Raw genomic sequence first — 17,936 nt, forward strand, 5'->3', positions numbered from 1 at the left:
TGCGCTGCTGCTGTAGGGTGGTCTGAGTAGTTTGGCATGCTGAGGGCGAATGGTGTGAGAAGAGGTGTAATGAGAGATGTAAAAGATCAAGCCCAGAAGCGCCAGTAAGTCATGCTGAGGAGCGACAAGCATACCCAAGAAGTTAGAAAAAAGAAGCAGAAATTAACTGAGGCGAGGAGGAAAGAAAGAAAAGGAGGAATTAATGAAAGAGACCAGAGAAGAACAATAGGTTTAAGGGAACCAAAAGCCGTCTTTGGAACAGTTAGTAGATGACCTTTTGACAAATGTTTCATGAATAACAGAAGTACAAAAAATGTTCTGAGTAAATAAAGGTATACTGAACTTTATAAATTATAACTTAATATTTTGAATAATTTTATGCCAACAAACTTTAAATGAACAACTCTAGTAAAATATAAATTTTTAAAACTGACTTGATTAAGTTACTTGTTAGACTAATAATTACGTTCTCCTGATTGGTAATGAAAAATTTGTTTTCCAACTTTTCCCATTGCCAAAAAAAAAAAAAAAAATGTACCAGGCTAAACAGTTTTCCAAGGACAAAAGATACTTTCCATAGTCTTTCAGAGAAAATTTACAGAAGAAATTCTGCCCAGTTCATTTTATGTGGCTATTACAACTTTAGATACCTTCCTTAGTAATATTAAATTCTAAATAACTTTGATACTGAAATTGGAAAAGGACAAAAGATAGTGTAAAAATTATACACAGTTGTATTTCTGAATACAGGTATAAGTATCCCAAGAATAATATTTGCAAGTTGAATCTAACTGTATTTATTTATTTGTTTTTTTTTTTTTAAAGATTTATTTATTTATTTGAGAGGCAGAGGGAGAGAGAGTACATTAGAGGGGGGAAGGGCAGAGGGAGAGAATCTCAAGCAGACTCCCCACTGAGTGGAAGCCCCATGTGGGGCTTGATCTCATGACTCTTGAGATCATGACCTGAGCCAAAATGACTTAACCGACTGAGCCACCCAGGCACCCCCTAAATCTAGCAATATTTAAATAAAAGAGCATGGTCTTTTAGAATTATTTCAGGAAAGCAATTCTAGGAAAGCAATAGTATTATCAAACATTACATTAAAATATTCAAGAAAAAAAATGATTACCTCATTCAGTATAAGAAAAAAAGTGTTAAAATTCAACACCAGTTAATGATAAAAACAAATAACCAAGAATACAGGGGAACGTTCTTGGCCTATGAAAGAGTACCTATCTAAAAGCTACATTCAGTAAACAGCATGCTGTATGGTGAAATTTGAGAGACAGTCTCTTTAAGAAATATTTTGATTCTTAAGTACACTTTTTATTTTCCTGGATCACAAAAATCTCTGCATTTGGTGAATCAGTGAGGGGTCAGCATGCAATTATTGAGGAGTTACTGGAACCTTTTCTAAAAGCCTACTTATGAGTAAATTCAAGATAATTGAATCTTTACTGTATTCCTTTTATATCTCCTAAAGAATACTATTTTTGCTTGTTTAATGACCAGTATTCTTTAAATTTTGAAGCAAAGTAGGAGGGACACCTGGGTGGCTCAGTCTATTAAGCATCTGTCGTTGGCTCGGGTCATGATCCCAGGACTCTGGTATTTAGCCCCATCAGGGGCTCTCTGTTCCTCCCCTGCCCCCCCCCCCACTCATGCTCGCTCTTTCAAATAAATAAACAAATCTTTAAAAAAATAAAGCAAAGTGGGAAAAATGCTTAGTAATTAAAATCATAGCATGTATTTATTGACTTTTTAATCACATAATTTTTAAGTTCAGTACTTTGTGTCACATCATTGTGAATAATCTATTATTCCTCTAATCTAAACAATTTTATTGATTCCTTTCAGGTTTGGTATCTTTGCAAAACTAAGATAAAGTCTTAATAATTTATAATTGTCTTAATTCTTTGTAATTAAAATAATATTCTGAGAATAAAATAAGTTAGTAAGGTGAACTCTTCATAAAAGATCAATGCATTATTTTCAGATTGAGAGACACACACACCCCCAAATATTTTTGAGGGTTATTAATGGAATATGAAGAAATTTAGTTATTAGCAAGTAATTGCAATAACCCAAAGTTATGAAAACTTGCAGCCCGAACTACAAAAATGTGAGGCAATATAGAGCATGAAAGAATATAAAATATTATTGGAACATTTTAATATTGTATTTTCAGTGAAAGTATATGTTATGCTTCATCAAAAGAGTCCACACGTGTTATGTGTAACGCCACGACTGCGAAATTCGGAAATGATAGATCCGTCATTCCAATGGCATGGGCCAAGAGGAAAAATTATTTCAGGTAGGCTTTTTGTACAATTATCATAATTACATTAATATGTCTGAAATATATGCAGAACAAAGAGAATATTTGTATCTCTTATATATGTATCCGTTTTCTCAAGTTTTCTTTTTTTTTTCCCTGTGATTTCCCTTTGTAGTGAGAGTTTCACAGTGTGTGTGTAGCATTCTCTAGGCAGCTATATTCCACAAAAATGTGACTTTTTTTTAAAGTTCATAAAGTTATTTTGGTAACCTCAGTCAGACTTTTCTTAGTCAAGTGCATATGAAGAAGCAGATATTATTCTGGTTTTTGTTAAAAATACTAATGAGCCCTTTGAACTACAGATTTACAAATATGATTTTGTTTGTTTTTCTACAGTGCCACATTAGGACAACTTGGGATTTTATTAGTAGTTAGAGTTTTACGTTTTTTGGTCTTATATTTCTTTGTGACTAAAATCCATACCAATGTGGATGATACTTGAATTAAATATTATTATTCATTAAGGGAAAAAAAGACTAAATTTAACATTGAGTATTTTAGTATTTAAAAACATGCTTTTAGATATGCTGCATGGTTTGATGGTGATTGTGTATTAATATATTATTGGTGCTGTGCTTACAAAAGAAGAACTTAGTACTCAGGTACTCATCCAGAGAAGGTAGACTTAAAACCCATCTGAATGGTAGCCTTATAGTTTTCAACAAATTTTGAGAAAACAAGATCTTATTCTCACGAAAATACTTTTTCCACATAGAGATTACTATTGGTATGACTGATGTGATCAACATTTTCTCTATTCAACTTCTTTTGTTGTTTTGAAATGCATATCTTACTTTTATTCTAATTTTTCATTTGCTAAAAGCTGATTTGTTTTTGCATTGTAGTTTAAAAAATATATAGCTTAGCTGTTCTTGTTTTCAGCCTCAATAAATATCCAGCTTAATGAATTTTCATCCTAAAGATCTGTTCAATGAAACACCTAATTATTTTTGCATCCTTTCTGAGGAAGTTTTCTTTATCGCTCTATTCACATTTCCTTCCTTCCTTCCTTCCTTCCTTCCTTCCTTCCTTCCTTCCTTCCTTCCTTCCTTCTCTTTCTTTCTTTCTTTCTTTCTTTCTTCTTTCTTTCTTTCTTTCTTTCTTTCTTTCTTTCTTTCTTTCTTTCTTTCTTTCTATCCTATTGGTATTTCGAGAGAGTGCCTGTGGACAAAAACCTACAGGTTTATTTTGTTATGTTGTTGGGGGAAAGCAGTATTTCATACCAACACTTTCTGAGGAAACGTTCGTTGGAAATATTTATTTTGTAATATGTTAATTCACATTTTTATATACTTGAATGATCTCAGCTATATATTTGTATAATATTTATGCTGATTCCAAAGTAGCTGAAAGTTTAAAGAGGTGCTCCTCTCTTCGGGTGAGGTGGTCATTCATAATGTATTACTCAGCTCTTAATTAGTGAGTGACTGCTTGGTAGTTGCCATTGCCCTAGGCTTTGTGGGAAATGCAAAGATCATACCTAATATCTTTGCCTGACTGTAGTAATGCAGGAGGAGGGAATTAGCAGAGATCAGTAACAGAAATCCTAAGAGATTGTGCACTTAATATAAATCCAGGAAATGGACCAGCTATAAAAACATCCAGTACGGAAAATGTAATCGGATTTTATTTTTAGTGCTCTATAATGCACATAATGTCATGCAAACATGTATGTTAAATATATTTTACATTTGGTGTTAAAACTCTGTAAGTTCAAAAACAGAAGCTTTTAAGTACTGAATTGTTTTATTGTAACAAATGTTACTCCTTTGATATGGAGATTGAAATCTGAAACGTTTTCTTCTCTAAGATGCCATGCCAGTCTTGTAGTTTATCTTGCAAAGTATAGTATATGATTGAATTTTGAGTCCTTCAACTAGGGGCAATAATTTATTTTACTCACTTTCATAATGGACAGTGGGTGTTCAGCAATGTAGTTATAATAAAATCATATCAATAGTGTTTATTTATAAAAACTATTCTCAGGAAATTCTGGTAATCTGGCATCATGATGGTATTTTAGGTTGCAGTACATGATCGCATCATAATTCACTGTCTACCAGTTTTAAAGCTCATTTGTTGTACTATCATTATGATTTCAGAAAGAACTGGAAATGTTGTCTAATTTTCGTAAAGCTTAAGAAGTAGAAAATCTCTTTGGACTCTAGATTAAATGCGCTGTACTTAGTTATCTTTTTATGAATATTCCAAAGTTAGTTTCCCTAGAATTGAACAAAAGAAATCATGTAGTTATGTAATTACTTGCACGTTCTCCTCAGGAGAAATATTCAGATTGTTTAGATGGGTTGTAAAATATAGGGGACCAATCTTAGATTTGGTCTCTCTCCTTCCCTCTCTCCATCTTCTCTCTCTCTCAGCCCACACTCCCCCCCATTTCCCTCCCTCTCTTTCTTTCCTTCTTTCTTTCTTTCTTTCTTTCTTTCTTTCTTTCTTTCTTTCTTCTTTCTTTCTTTCTTTCTTTCTTTCTTTCTTTCTTTCTTTCTTTCTTTCTTTCTTTCTTCTCATACAGCAGGAGTGAGCATAGGAGCAGGGGAGGGGCAGAGGGAGGAGAGAGAGAATCCCAAGCAGGCTCTATGCTCAGCATGTAGCCCGGCACAGAGCTCAATACCATGACCCTGAGGTCATGACCTGAGCCGAAACCAAGAGTCAGATGCTCAACCAGCTGAGCCACCCAGGCACCCCTCTTTTAATATTTTTTATTTACAAACGTAGTACATTTTTCGCACAAATATCTGTATCTCTTACTCCAGCCCTCCTTCCATTCTGATGAATTAACTGGTTCTGGTGTGTGGACTTTCCCACTTTTCTGAACATATATAAACACATATATGCACATCTCTTGAATTTTACCCTGTAACTACTAGGGTAAAAATCTAGGGGCGCCTGGGTGGCACAGTGGTTAAGCGTCTGCCTTCGGCTCAGGGCGTGATCCCGGCGTTATGGGATCGAGCCCCACATCAGGCTCCTCTGCTATGAGCCTGCTTCTTCCTCTCCCACTCCCCCTGCTTGTGTTCCCTCTCTCGCTGGCTGTCTCTATCTCTGTCAAATAAATAAAATCTTTAAAAAAAAAAAAAAATCTTTCCCCAAAGATTTAAAAATTGCTTAAAATTCTTTCCCCAAACCCCTGTGAGGTAAACAGTGCCCTGACCTTTTACAGTATTATTCCCTAGCTTTTCTTTATGTATTTGTACCTAAACACACATACACATACTAGTTATTTAATTTTTTGGACAGCCCTTTTCAGTATGTACAATCATTTCCTCCATTTCATATGTGAAAAAACAGAGGCACTGAGAGAAGGAGGTACTTACCTGAAGTCATGTGCCTTCGAAGTCTGGCTTCAGAGTTCACAGGTGTAACCTAAAGGAGGTAGGAATAGGATTTTCCCTTCTCACCATTTTGTGAGTTTTTGTATTTTGTGTCTTTTAAAGAATTTGTCCAGTTTAGAGTCTTCTTTCAACTTGCTGAATTTGTGTGCATGAAGTAGTTTGTGAGACTTCCTTTAGTATATTCAGGATCTGCATAATGTGCCCCATTCCACATTGATATTGGCTTTATCTTTTCCCTTTCATTTTGGTCTCTCTGGATACATGTTTAACAATTTTACCAGTCTTTTCAAAGGACCAGCTCTAGGTCTGAAATATTTTTCTCTGTTATTTTTTGTTTTCAATTTCATTGGTCTCTGTTTTTGTTTTTTATTATTTTCTTTCTTCTGTAAGATTTGGGTTAAGTTTGCTTATCTTGTGCTGGTTGTGAATTCTGGATTGACAGTTTTTTTCTTTCAACATTCTAAAGATGCCCTTCTGTATTCTTTTTCCTTGCATGGTTTCTAATGAGAAGTCTGCTGTAATCTTATGCCAGTCCCTCTGTGGACATTGTGCCATTTTTTCTAACGGACTTCAAGATTTTTTCTTTGCCTTTCATTTTCAGTGATTTGAATATTATATACCTCTTTTTTGTTTTTTATATTTATTCTGCTTAGTATCCTCTAAACTTCTTGGACATTTCATTTGGTATTTGCCATTAATTTTGAAAATTCTTAGCCATTTTATCTTCAAATATTTATTCTGTCTCATGCTATCCATCCTCTCCTGAGATTTTAGTCACACAGATGTAACACTGTTTGATATTGTTCCACAACTCTTGGATTCTTTCTTCTTGGTGGTGGTGGCAGTGTTTTATTTTTTCTCTTTGTGATTCAGGTTGGTTGTTTCTTTTGACCTGTCTTCAAGTTCATCAATTCTTTCCTTAGTTGTGTCAAGCTTTTTACAAGCCCATGGAGTGAGTACTTCATCCGTGTTATTATGGGGTTTTTTTTTCGGGGGGGTGTTGTTGTTCACTTTGTTTTGCTATTAGTTCTAGCATTTTCGTTTAATTATTTCTTAAAGTGTCAGTCTCTGCTGAAATCTCCTATCTAGTCTTGCATATTATCTATGTTTTCCATTAAATTTTTTGGTACATTTGTCATTGTTATTCTAAATTAACTGTCTAATATTTTTGATATCTGTGTCATTTAAGAGTCTGCCTCTATATATTGCTTGGTATTTTGGAAATGTGTCATTTCTTTCTTTTCCACATGCCTTCTAATTTTTTGTTAATGGGACATCTTGAATAAGACAGTAGGTAAGTATTTTCATGTTTTGAGATCAACACCTTTTAAAAAATAGTGTTATGTCAGGGCGCCTGGGTGGCTCAGTTGGTTAAGTGTCTACCTTCGGCTCAGGGTCATGATCCCAGGGTCCTGGGATCGAGCCCCACATCAGGCTCCCTGCTCAGTAGGGGAGTCTGCTTCTCCCTCTCCCTCTGCCCCTGCTCGTGTATTCTCTCTCACTCTCTCTCTCTCCCTCAAATAAATATTTTTTAAAATAGTGTTATGTCTTTAGTATTACGAGTTTGTGTTAATCTAGTCAAGAATTTGTCTGGTTTTAATATTGATTGTTATGGTGGTTATTGAAAGCTTCAGATAACTTTTAAAATGTTTTAGGTGTCCGCTGGTTCATGAGAAGTTATTTTTCCCTAATGTCTAATCTTTCCTTGGCTTTTGTACTAGTTGGCCTACTACTTCTTGCTGACTTTTCCTCAAGGATGAGGCTCTTTTTTTTCCTTCCTGTTTCTTTCTCTAGTGGTACCGAGTTTCCACAGTGCCCCAGGTGAATATTTTTGTTCCTTCTCTCTCTGTAGATGAAAGCATTGTTCCTTACCAGGAAGTGGGGGAAATGGGTGTGGGCAGACTTTTGGCAGGGTTTCTGGGCTCTTCCTCTAGCCATAACCCAATGGGAGTCTTGCTCAGGATTCCCCTCACCTTCCATTTGATCATTCAGTTGTTGCTGAAGGTAGAGACTATAACAGGGTATAAAACCCCCACTCGAATATCTATAGTCCTCCGAAGCTTCACATGTTCATACTGGTTGACACTTGGCTTTTAGCAATTCACTGCAGACTTTTAGCTGAGTCTTCTTAAATGCTTGGATCCTTGTTCTATTTATAGGTCACTGTCTATCCCCAGGTTTCAGGTTTGTTGGTTGCCTTCCCACTGTAATCTTTTGATAGGTTCAAGAAGAGTTGTAAATTGACAGTTTGTCCTTTTCCTTACTGTGATAGTGGGATTGACGTTCTCATAGTCAGTTTCCATATCTGAGAAGAAACCAAAAGTATAAACCTATTTTTAAAAATAATAAGTTGTAATGAAATTGTGCTTAGATTTTGCCATGTAATTTTAGAGCTCTAAGACATGGACTTCTGGCAGTCTAGTCCAACTCTGAATTTTAGATGATCAAGCTAAGTTGTAGAGAAAGAAGTACTGCCTAATTCAATTATTCATTGACTGTATGCTATTGTGTGAGTTGTTACAGTAATGTCCCTTGGCATCATGAAATTCCCATTCAGATTTAGTTACTTAAAAGTCATTTTTTGAGTGGTGTTATAGAGTAGCTTTTTCTGTTGGCTATGAAATCCTCTGGGTATCTTTTCAAGTGTACCACTTTTAATTTTTAAAAACTAAGGTGAGAGGGTGTTTTCTTATGGACCATATGCTACTTGTTTTTCTGGCTGTCCTAATATTTAACATTGTAGTAGGCATTCAAATATGTATTAATGATACTTCTGGATTGGGAAAATTTCATTACAAATGATTGCCAAGAATGCATACCCTCATTGACAACATGATATTTAAAATCTTGGGCACTTTTTTTTCTTTATAGTTTGAGAAGAACAGGTATTAACTCTTCTTTATTTTTTTAAAGTTTTTATTTAAATTCCAGTTAGTTAACATACTATGTAGTATTAGTTTCGGGTGTACAATTTAGTGATTCAACACTTCCATACAACACCCAGTGCTCATTGCAAGTGCACTCCTTAATCCCTCACCCATTTCATCCAGCCCCCCACCTACCTCTGTTCCATCAATTTGTTCTCTAGAGTTGAGAGTCTCTTTCTTGGTTTGCCTCTTTCTCTCCCTTCCTCTCTGTCATTCTCTCTCTCCCCCCTCCTTTTTCTTATGCTCATTTGTTTCTTAAATTCCACATATGAGTGAAGTCATATGGAATTTCTTTTCTTTGACTGACTTATATGGGCACCTTTTATTATATTTACTATCAAGTATTTGTCTCTGCTGAAATATAGAGCAAACACTTGAAAACTTGTTAATCTGTTTTAGAAAAGAAACATGTTATGATAAATATGTAATCTGTCATCAAAACATATTCATGAAGAAATAGGGATTGCAGTACAAACATAGTCCCAATTTATAATCCTTTTTTCAGCTTCCTCCAGGATATGGAAATGAGAATTTTTAAGGCATAATACTCTATGTAAAATCCTTGAGGGAGAAATATCCATCTATCCATTTCTCCTTCAATATCTGAAGTAGAGCTTTGCATGTACTACACACCCAGCACATTTTTATTGAGCAAATTAATAATGAAAATTTCCTCACTAAGAACATTAATCTTTTGTCTTATTTTGAAGAAATAAATTTATTCTGAATCTCAACTTGAAATTTATAATAAGTTATTTACTTAAAGTAGAAAGGATAAGCATTTGCTAGGATAATACTTTTCATTCTAATGAATGGCATATTAAATTATTGGGTGAGTTTTAATATAATGATTTTCAAATGCAAAACTGGTTATGAACTTTCAAAATGACAATTTGAATTACCTAAGGATTTGTAGCTTTGTACTTTAACAGTTGTTGTTATTTGTCACGGGAAAACAATCCTGTGAGGTATACTGTCATGTATTATGATTCTTTGTTTCATAATTGAAGGAACTGAACTTCAGAAAGATTAAGGGATTACCCAAGGGTTACACAGTTCATGAGAAAGAAGGGCAGATCTAAAACCCACGTCCGAAGCCTCTACATCACACTCTTTTCCCATTACACAGCATAGCTTTCTCCCATTGTGATGCCGAAGTAATGAAGCACGTGGAAGTCAAAGGGGCTCTTACATCCAGTCCTAACTCTCAACGCTGCAGCTCTGTGCTTGGGTGATTCGATCTTCTATTTTCTTTCTTGAGCAGCCCTTAAGGTTGTAACCCAGCCTTTGCCTGCTATCATGTGTAATGACTAGAAGTACGTATTTGTTAGTAATAATCTTGGGTTAGCCTTTGTTCTGGGTGTATTCCTCCCTTTCACCTGTAGTTTGTAGTTTGTAAGCTTACAGGAGGCCGAACTTATCCATAAAATACACATATACATAATTACTTTATGGTGTATGCAGATATCTACTGTTTTCATTCATATATGAATATCTGATAGTGCCCACATCAATGCAAGGAGATCAGGAGTGCATTAAGTACATGTAATTGCTAGTCTCTTACTGCTTAGGCAGCCACACGGCGAACCTGGTTAGTAAAAATCAGACACTTAGAAGGTCATCCTGGCACCTGCTGTCAACAAACACCAGACACAATGACTAGTTATGCCCCCAGCTCCTTTCAGTGATTCTGTAGGTAAATTTTGATGGTTTTGCTCTGTTCAGAAAATATTTTGTCATTTTATCTCAGCGTCATGTCATTTAAGCAGCTAAAGACTGTATCTTATTCCTTTATTAGAGAACAGCACTGCACAAGTAACATCCACAGGAAGCCTTATATTCCAGAACTTTGAGGAGAGCATGAGTGGAGTGTACACATGTTTCCTGGAGTATAAACCGACTGTGGAAGAAATTGTTAAAAATCTTCAACTAAAATATGTTATATATGGTAAGAAGTACATTTAGTTGTATTTTAACATTTCTTCATGTTTTCAAATATTTAAGTATCTTTAGGTTTGTCTTAAAGGCACTTTGTCATTTTTAGTCTTTAAAGAAAAATTCCTACTTGCCTGTGTTTTACAAATTACTCTGTAAAATGTTAGTGGTGAAGCCGGATCTTGGTTTTTCAGGGGAAAGTTGACAGGAACACATAAGTTTAAGCTGATGAATGAAAATGGGGGTTAAGTAAATCATGTTTTCAAATTATTATAATATTATAGCCTGTACAGCTTTTAAATTCTGAGTTCACGCTTGATGGCACACTGCCCTCCCCCCAGACAGGAGCATGAAATGTCACTGTAAAATCCTTTTCTAAAAGCAGTTTGATCTCTGGGAGTTTGAGCTTGGGAGAGCTGGGCAGATAATGGAGTGGCCAGGAGAACAGCCTGAGCAAAGGTGGCTTGTAAGTTCCCTCTCACCAGGGAGGCCCACGTGTGGCAGAGCGGGTAGTGGCCCTCCCCTATGCACATGTGTGATCTCCAGCACTTGTCAATGTGCTATCTCACGATGGTAGAAGGGACTCTCTCTGCACATAGCAATAAGCTAAGGATCTCAACAAGAGGAGATTATCCTGAGGAAGCTGAGTAGGCCCAGTGTAATCACAGGGTCTTTATAAGAGGAGATGCGAGGGTCAGTGGCAGATAAAGGACACGTCATGGTAGAAGGAGAGGTCTCAGTGGTCTTCTTTGAGGATGGAGTAGGGGCCACATGCCAGGGAGTGCAGGAGGCCTCTAGAAGCTGAAGATGGCAGACACGGAGCTTCCCCTGGAGCTTTCAGAAGGAATGCACCCTAATTCTAGCCTTGTAAGATTCACTTTGGACTTCTGATTTCTAAAACTGCAAGATGATACATTTATGCCATTTTAGGCCACTACATTTGTGATGATTTGTTGCAGTAGCAATAGGAAACTAATGTACCATCCTTCTCACAGCTGAGTTACGGAACAAATGGCAGAATTATTAGTGGTTTCCTTATAATTTTTGGTCACTGAAAAAGCACTATCCCATATATCCAAAAAAAGACATAATTTTTTTAATGAGAAATTATATCAACTTTCTTAGGCAAGAATTTGTTTAAACTTCTGAATCAGTCATGCTTCACTTTTGTTACATAGTTTTCTCCATCTTGTTATTCCATAGGTCATGTCTATACAAAAGGACATAATTTTTTTAATGAGAAATTATATTAACTTTCTTAGGCAAGAATTTGTTTAAACTTCTGAATCAGTCATGCTTCACTTTTGTTACATAGTTTTCTCCATCTTGTTATTCCATAGGTCATGTCTATACCGAATATGATCTCTGATGAGGGTGTATTCACATAAGCTGACAATTGTAGCAGTGCCTAAAATGAATGCTAGTTTATAGTAATGATGAGCATAGCTAATCTGTGTCTTTACATGTAATTCTAATAACCATAAAACGCACACAGCACTTCTGCAAGGCATTGTCTCAAGTGCTTTATTTGTATTCAACTTATTTAATCCCCACAACAGACCGTGCAGTAGATACCGCTATGTTCTGTGTGCAGACACTGAGGCACAGAGGGGTTAAGTGACTCGGTCAGGGCCATGCTGTGAGAATGCAGGCAAATTCAGATGTGAATCTAGGAATTCTGATTCTGGAGTTGGTGTTCTTACCTTAAAGTTAATTTATATTATATAGGCACAAAAGCCAATCACATCCCTTTTTATCTTTTTTAATGTAAGCTCTTTAGTATATATATTTGGTATATAAATGGTATTTTAATTTAATTTAATTTTTTTTGGTATAGCTGACACACATTGTTAACGTTAGTTTCAGCTGTACAACATAGTGATTCAACAACTTTAAACTTTATGCTGTGCTCACCACGAGATACACATGTGTTTTTGTATTATGGAAATTAAATTGTTAGTATTTCTGTAAGAAGAATTCTATAAGGTAAAATCTTCTACAGAATATTCACAGTGCTATTTTTGATCGATTTTGCCAGTTTCCCTATAAAGAGTGGACCAGTTTATATCCCTGACATACTATATGAAAACTTCATCTTTTATAAGATATTATATTTTCTGTTGGTTTGCGTGTGGCTTGTGCTGAGCAAGTTTCCTTGAATTAGAATAACTGAATTCACTTATAATTACATTACATTTTTATATATGAAATGTTTAAAATTTTAGAAAGTAACAAAAATAACATAACACCCAGAATTACTATCAGATTTAAATATGGCAAGATCATGGATGTATGGTGACTCATTGCTTTAATATGCCTGTCCTTAATTAGTAAATTTGAGCATTTCAAAGTATTTTTGGTACTTAGTAGATTGCGTTGCCTTTTCGATTTTGATGCCATTTTCATTTTGGATGGTTTGTCTTTTTCTCGGTAATTTATAGGGTCTTACCAGTCTGCATACCAGTCCTTTATCATATTGCAGTAGCTTCTGCCTATCCATTATTATCATGTTGTTCATACTCCAGAAGGTTCAAATATTGTTGTAGTGAGATTTACCAGCATTTTTTGAGTTGGGATTTTTTTCAGTTTGATTTTTTTCTGAGTTTGTGCCTTATACCTAGAAAATAAAAAGTTTCCTATATTTATTTGGTTGGCCTGTGTTTTTTTATTTTGTTTTTTAAGTAAAAGAGTTTGTTTGTTTGTTTATTTATTTATTTATTTATTTGTGGCAAGTGAAGGGAGGGGCAGAGAGAGAGAGAAAGAATCTCAAGCAGACTCCGAGCTGAGTGTGGAGCCTGACGTGGGGCTCTGACCTCATGATCCTGAGATCATGACCTGAGCCAAAATCAAGAGTTGGACACTTAACTGACTGAGCCACCCATGGCCTGTGTTTTTTTAATTAAACTTTTTTATTTCCAGATAATTGTAGATTCATGCGTAGTTAAAAAATGCAGTCCAGAGATCCCATGTATGCTTTACCCAGCTTACCCTCATAGTGACATCTTGTGAAATGTAGTACATAATTAGGCCAAGATACTAAGTTTATATAGTACACTGATCTTAGTCAGATTCCTTCAGTTTTATAGTACTCCTTTGTGTGTGCTGTGTGTATTTAATTCTTTAAGTTTTAGCACAAGTGTAGTCTCCTGTATCCACTGCTACAGTTAAGATACATAGCAACACCAGCAACAGAAGTATACTTCGGGTTGTCCTTGTTTTTGGTTTTTTCTTTTTAAGATTTTATTTATTTATTTGAGAGACAGAGAGAGTGAGCAGGAGAGAGAGGGAGCACAAGCTGGGGTGGAGGGACAGGGGAAGAGGGAGAAGCAGACTCCCTGCTGAGCAGGGAGCCCAATGCAGGACTCAATCCCAGGACCTCGGGATCATGACTGAGCTGAAGGCAGACACTTAATGGACTGAGCCACCCGGGTGCCCCTGGGTTGTCCTTTTATATGCAGCCCATTTCCCTCTCACCACCTCATCATGACTTACAGCCACCATCTTCTCCAATTCTGTAACTTCATCATTTCCAAATTATCACATAAGTAACAGGAACATAGTATATAATTTTACGGGATTGGCTTTTTTCATTTGGCTTAATTCTCTGGAAATCCATCTACGTTGTTGTGCGTGTTTATCATTCATTCCCTTTATTCTGAGCTGTATTCTGCAGTACAGATGTGCCACAGTCTGTTTAACCCCTCACCCGCTGAAGAACATCTAGATTGTTTCAGGCTTGAGGCTATAACATATAAAGTTGCTGTGAGCCTTGTGTATAGTTTTTTTGTGTAGATACAGGTTTTTATATCTGTGGGATAAATGCCCAAAGTGCATATAGGGTGGATCGTGTGAAGTTCCATATTAGTTTTATAAGAAATTGCCAAATTCTTTGCCACAGTGGCTGTGCCAGTTTACATGCTGACCAGCAGCCTCACTATATTCTCACCTGTATTTGGTGTTGTCATTATCTTTTATTTTAAACATTTGTGAAGTGATTATCATTGTGGTTTTCATAAGTGTTTACCTAATGTCTATGGACATCAAACATAATTTATGAGCATATTTGCCGTCTGTATACCCTCTGGTGAAATGTCTGTTGATATCTTTTGCCCATTTTCTAATTGGTTTGTTTGATATGTTACTATTTACTGTTTTGAGTTTCTTTTAAAAAACACATATTTCTATATATATTCTTTTGTAGGTTATGTTATTTGCAAATATTGTCTTATGGTCTGTATCATTTCAGTGTCTTATGGAGATTCTTTTTCTTTTTTTTTTTTTCTGAAGGGAGGAGATCCAGAATATATTTTTTTAATTTTCAGGTTTTTTTAACCTTTTGACCCCCTCATCTGTTTTTTCTACCCTTCACTACCTGCCTGTGGCAACCACCAATCTGTTCTATGAGCTTTTCTTTCCTTTTTTTTTAAAAAAAGATTATACATATTAGAGAAATCATATAGTATTTGTCTTTCTCTGATTTATTTCACTTGGTATAATGCCTTCAAGGTCCATCCGTGTTGCCACATTTATACACACAAGTGCGCACACATTCAAATCCCAAGATTTCTTTAGCCATTCCACCATCAGTGGACACAGTTTCCTTATCTTGGCTTATGTTTAAGTAGTGCTGCAGTGAACATGGGGATGCAGATATCTTTTTGCATTAGTGCTTTTGTGGGGATAAATCCAGAAGTGGAATTGCTGGATCATATGGTTAGATCAATTTTAATTTCTTGAAGAGCCTCCATACTGTTTTCCACTGTGGCTGCACCAGTTTGCATTCCCAAAAACAGTACATGAGGGTTCCCTTTCTCCATATCCTCACCAACACACGTTGTTTTCTGTCTTTGATACTAGCCATTCTAACAGGTGTGAGGTGATACATCATTGTGGTTTTGATTTGCATTTCCCTGATAATGATGTTGAATATTTTTTTCATGTACCTGTTGGCCATCTGTGTGTCTTTGGAAAAATGTTTATGTAAATCTTCTGCCCATTTTTAATTGGATTGTTTGTGTTTTTTTGCTGTTGAGTTGTATCAGGTCTTCATATATTTTTGGATATGTCAGTTATATGATTTGCAGAAGTTTTCTTCTATTAGTAAGTTATCTTTTTTTATTTTGTTGATTGTTTCCTTTGCTGTGCAGAAGCTTTTTAGTTTCATGTAGTCCGACTTGTTTATTTTTGCTTTTGTTGGTTTATTCTTGGTGTCAGACTAGAAAAGTTGCCAAGGAGCTTGTCACCTAGATTTTCTTCTAGGAGTTTTATGGTTTCAGATCTTACATTCAGTTCTTTAATCTACTTTGAGTTAATTCATGTGCTTGGTGTAAGATAGTGATCCAGTTTCATTCTTTTCTATGGGTGGTCCAGTTTTCCCAGTACCATTGATTGAAGAGACTATGCTTCCCATCATTGCATGTTCTTTGCTCCTTTTTTGTAAATCAATTGCCTGTGTATATGTGGATTTATTTCTAGGCTCTCTAGTCTCTTCCATTTATCTGTCTCTGTACCATACTTTTTTCATTACTGTGGCTTCTAATAGAGTTTGAAATCAGGGAGCATGATGACTCCAGCTTTGTTCTTTCTCAAGATTCCTTTGGCTATTTGGAGTCTTTTGTGGTTCCCTACAAATTTTAGGATTGTTTGTTTTATTTTCTGTAAAAAGTGCTATTGGAATTCTGATAGGGATTTTATTGAATCAGATTGGGGTAGTATGAACATTTTAGCTATATTAATTCTTACAATCCATGCACATGGACTATCTTTCCACGTATTTGTCTTCTTCTGTTTTTCTCCTTAATGTCTTGTAATTTGTAATAGTTTTGCAGAGCCAAAGTTTTTCAGTTTTTTTTATTTCGTGAGGTCTGTTTTATCAAAGTTGGTTATTAAACATACTTTTGATATCAAGTCTAAGAATTCTTTGCCTAGCCATAGGGAAAGATATCTTCCTATTTTTTCTAAAGTCTTACAGTTTCACTTTTAATGGCACACATTTTCAATGAATTTTTGTATAAGGTATGAGGTTTTACTTTTTATATATGGATATATAGTTGTGCCAGCTTCATTTCTTGCAAAGTCTATTCATTCTCTGACGAATTGTTTTTGTACCTTTGTCAAAAACCAGTTGAGAATGTTTGTGGGGGTCTATGTCTGGGTTCTCTAGTTTCTTCCATTGATCAATAGGTCTATTCCTCTGCCAGTACCACACTGTTGGTTAATATAACTATATAGAAACATTCAATACCACGTAGAGTGATTCCTCCTACTATCCTTTTTTGTGAAGATTGTTTTTGTGGTTTTCAGGCCTTCCCCTTTCCATATGAATTTTAGAATAATCTTGAATATATCTACAAAATGTCCTGCTGGAATTTCCATGGGAATTACATTTATTCTATAGATACATTTGGGGGAGAATTGTCACCTCTACTATAATGAGTGTTTCAATTCATGAACATGGTATATCTCTGTTTAATTAGGTCTTTTTTAATTTCTTTTATCTCTTATTTTTTAATCTATTATTATTTCTTTTATGTACATGTTAAGTACATACCTAAGTATATTATTTTGTTTTTTCAAACAATTATGGACGGTATTAGGTTTTAAATTTTGGATTCCACATGTTTATTGTTACTGTATAACCAATGCTTTATTATTTATGTCTTAATCTTATAACCTGTCATCTTGTTAAGGTTACTTAACAGTTCTAGAATCTTTTTATTTTGTAAATTCTTTGTGAAACAGTCATGTCATAAACACACAGGGGTAGTTTTATCTCTTCTTTTTTTCAATTTGTATACCTAGTTTTTCTTATTGTGGTGACTAGGACTTCGAAATTTTGCTGAATCAGAATGGTTAAAGTAGACATTCTTGCCTTGCTTGCAAATGTGATGCTACCTGCAGTTTTTATGTAGGTGCTCTTCATTAGGTTGAGGAAGTTTCCTATCCCAAGTTTGTTGGTTATGTGTGTACGTATGGAAAATTGTTGGATTTTGTCAAGTGTTTCTTTTTCCTGCATTGTGATAGTTATGTGGTTTTTATTTTGTAGTGTATTACATTCATTGGTTTTGAAATGTTAAACCAACCTTGCATTTCTGGGATAAATCCCACTTGGTCATGATGTATAATTCTTTCAGTATGCTGTAAGATTCAGTTTGCTAGTGTTTTGTTAAAAGTTTTTGCATTCATAAGCGATTGGTCCATAGTTTTCTTGTGATAAATTTTTTGTGTGGTTTTGCTGTCAGGGTAATACTGGTCTCATAGTATGAATTGGGAACTTTTTCTTCATGTTCTGATTTTGGAAGATTTAATTAAGAATTGTTAACATTTCTTTAAATGTTTTCAGAATTTGGCGTGCCTGGGTGGCACAGTGGGTTAAACATCCAA

General features: G+C 35.3%; 1 protein-coding gene across 1 annotated transcript in view; it reads left to right on the forward strand.

Moving 5' to 3' along the window:
* Positions 1 to 17,936, forward strand: part of ZPBP (zona pellucida binding protein) — a 117,997-nt gene that overhangs the window by 10,119 nt on the left and 89,942 nt on the right. Inside the window, exons 3-4 of the mRNA XM_026501852.4 lie at positions 2,192 to 2,317; positions 10,417 to 10,566. Coding sequence (XP_026357637.1) covers positions 2,192 to 2,317; positions 10,417 to 10,566 — 276 coding nt within the window. The remainder of the gene's footprint in view (positions 1 to 2,191; positions 2,318 to 10,416; positions 10,567 to 17,936) is intronic.

Source organism: Ursus arctos, unplaced genomic scaffold (genome assembly GCF_023065955.2).
Source record: "Ursus arctos isolate Adak ecotype North America unplaced genomic scaffold, UrsArc2.0 scaffold_3, whole genome shotgun sequence".
NCBI classification, from domain to species: domain Eukaryota; kingdom Metazoa; phylum Chordata; class Mammalia; order Carnivora; family Ursidae; genus Ursus; species Ursus arctos.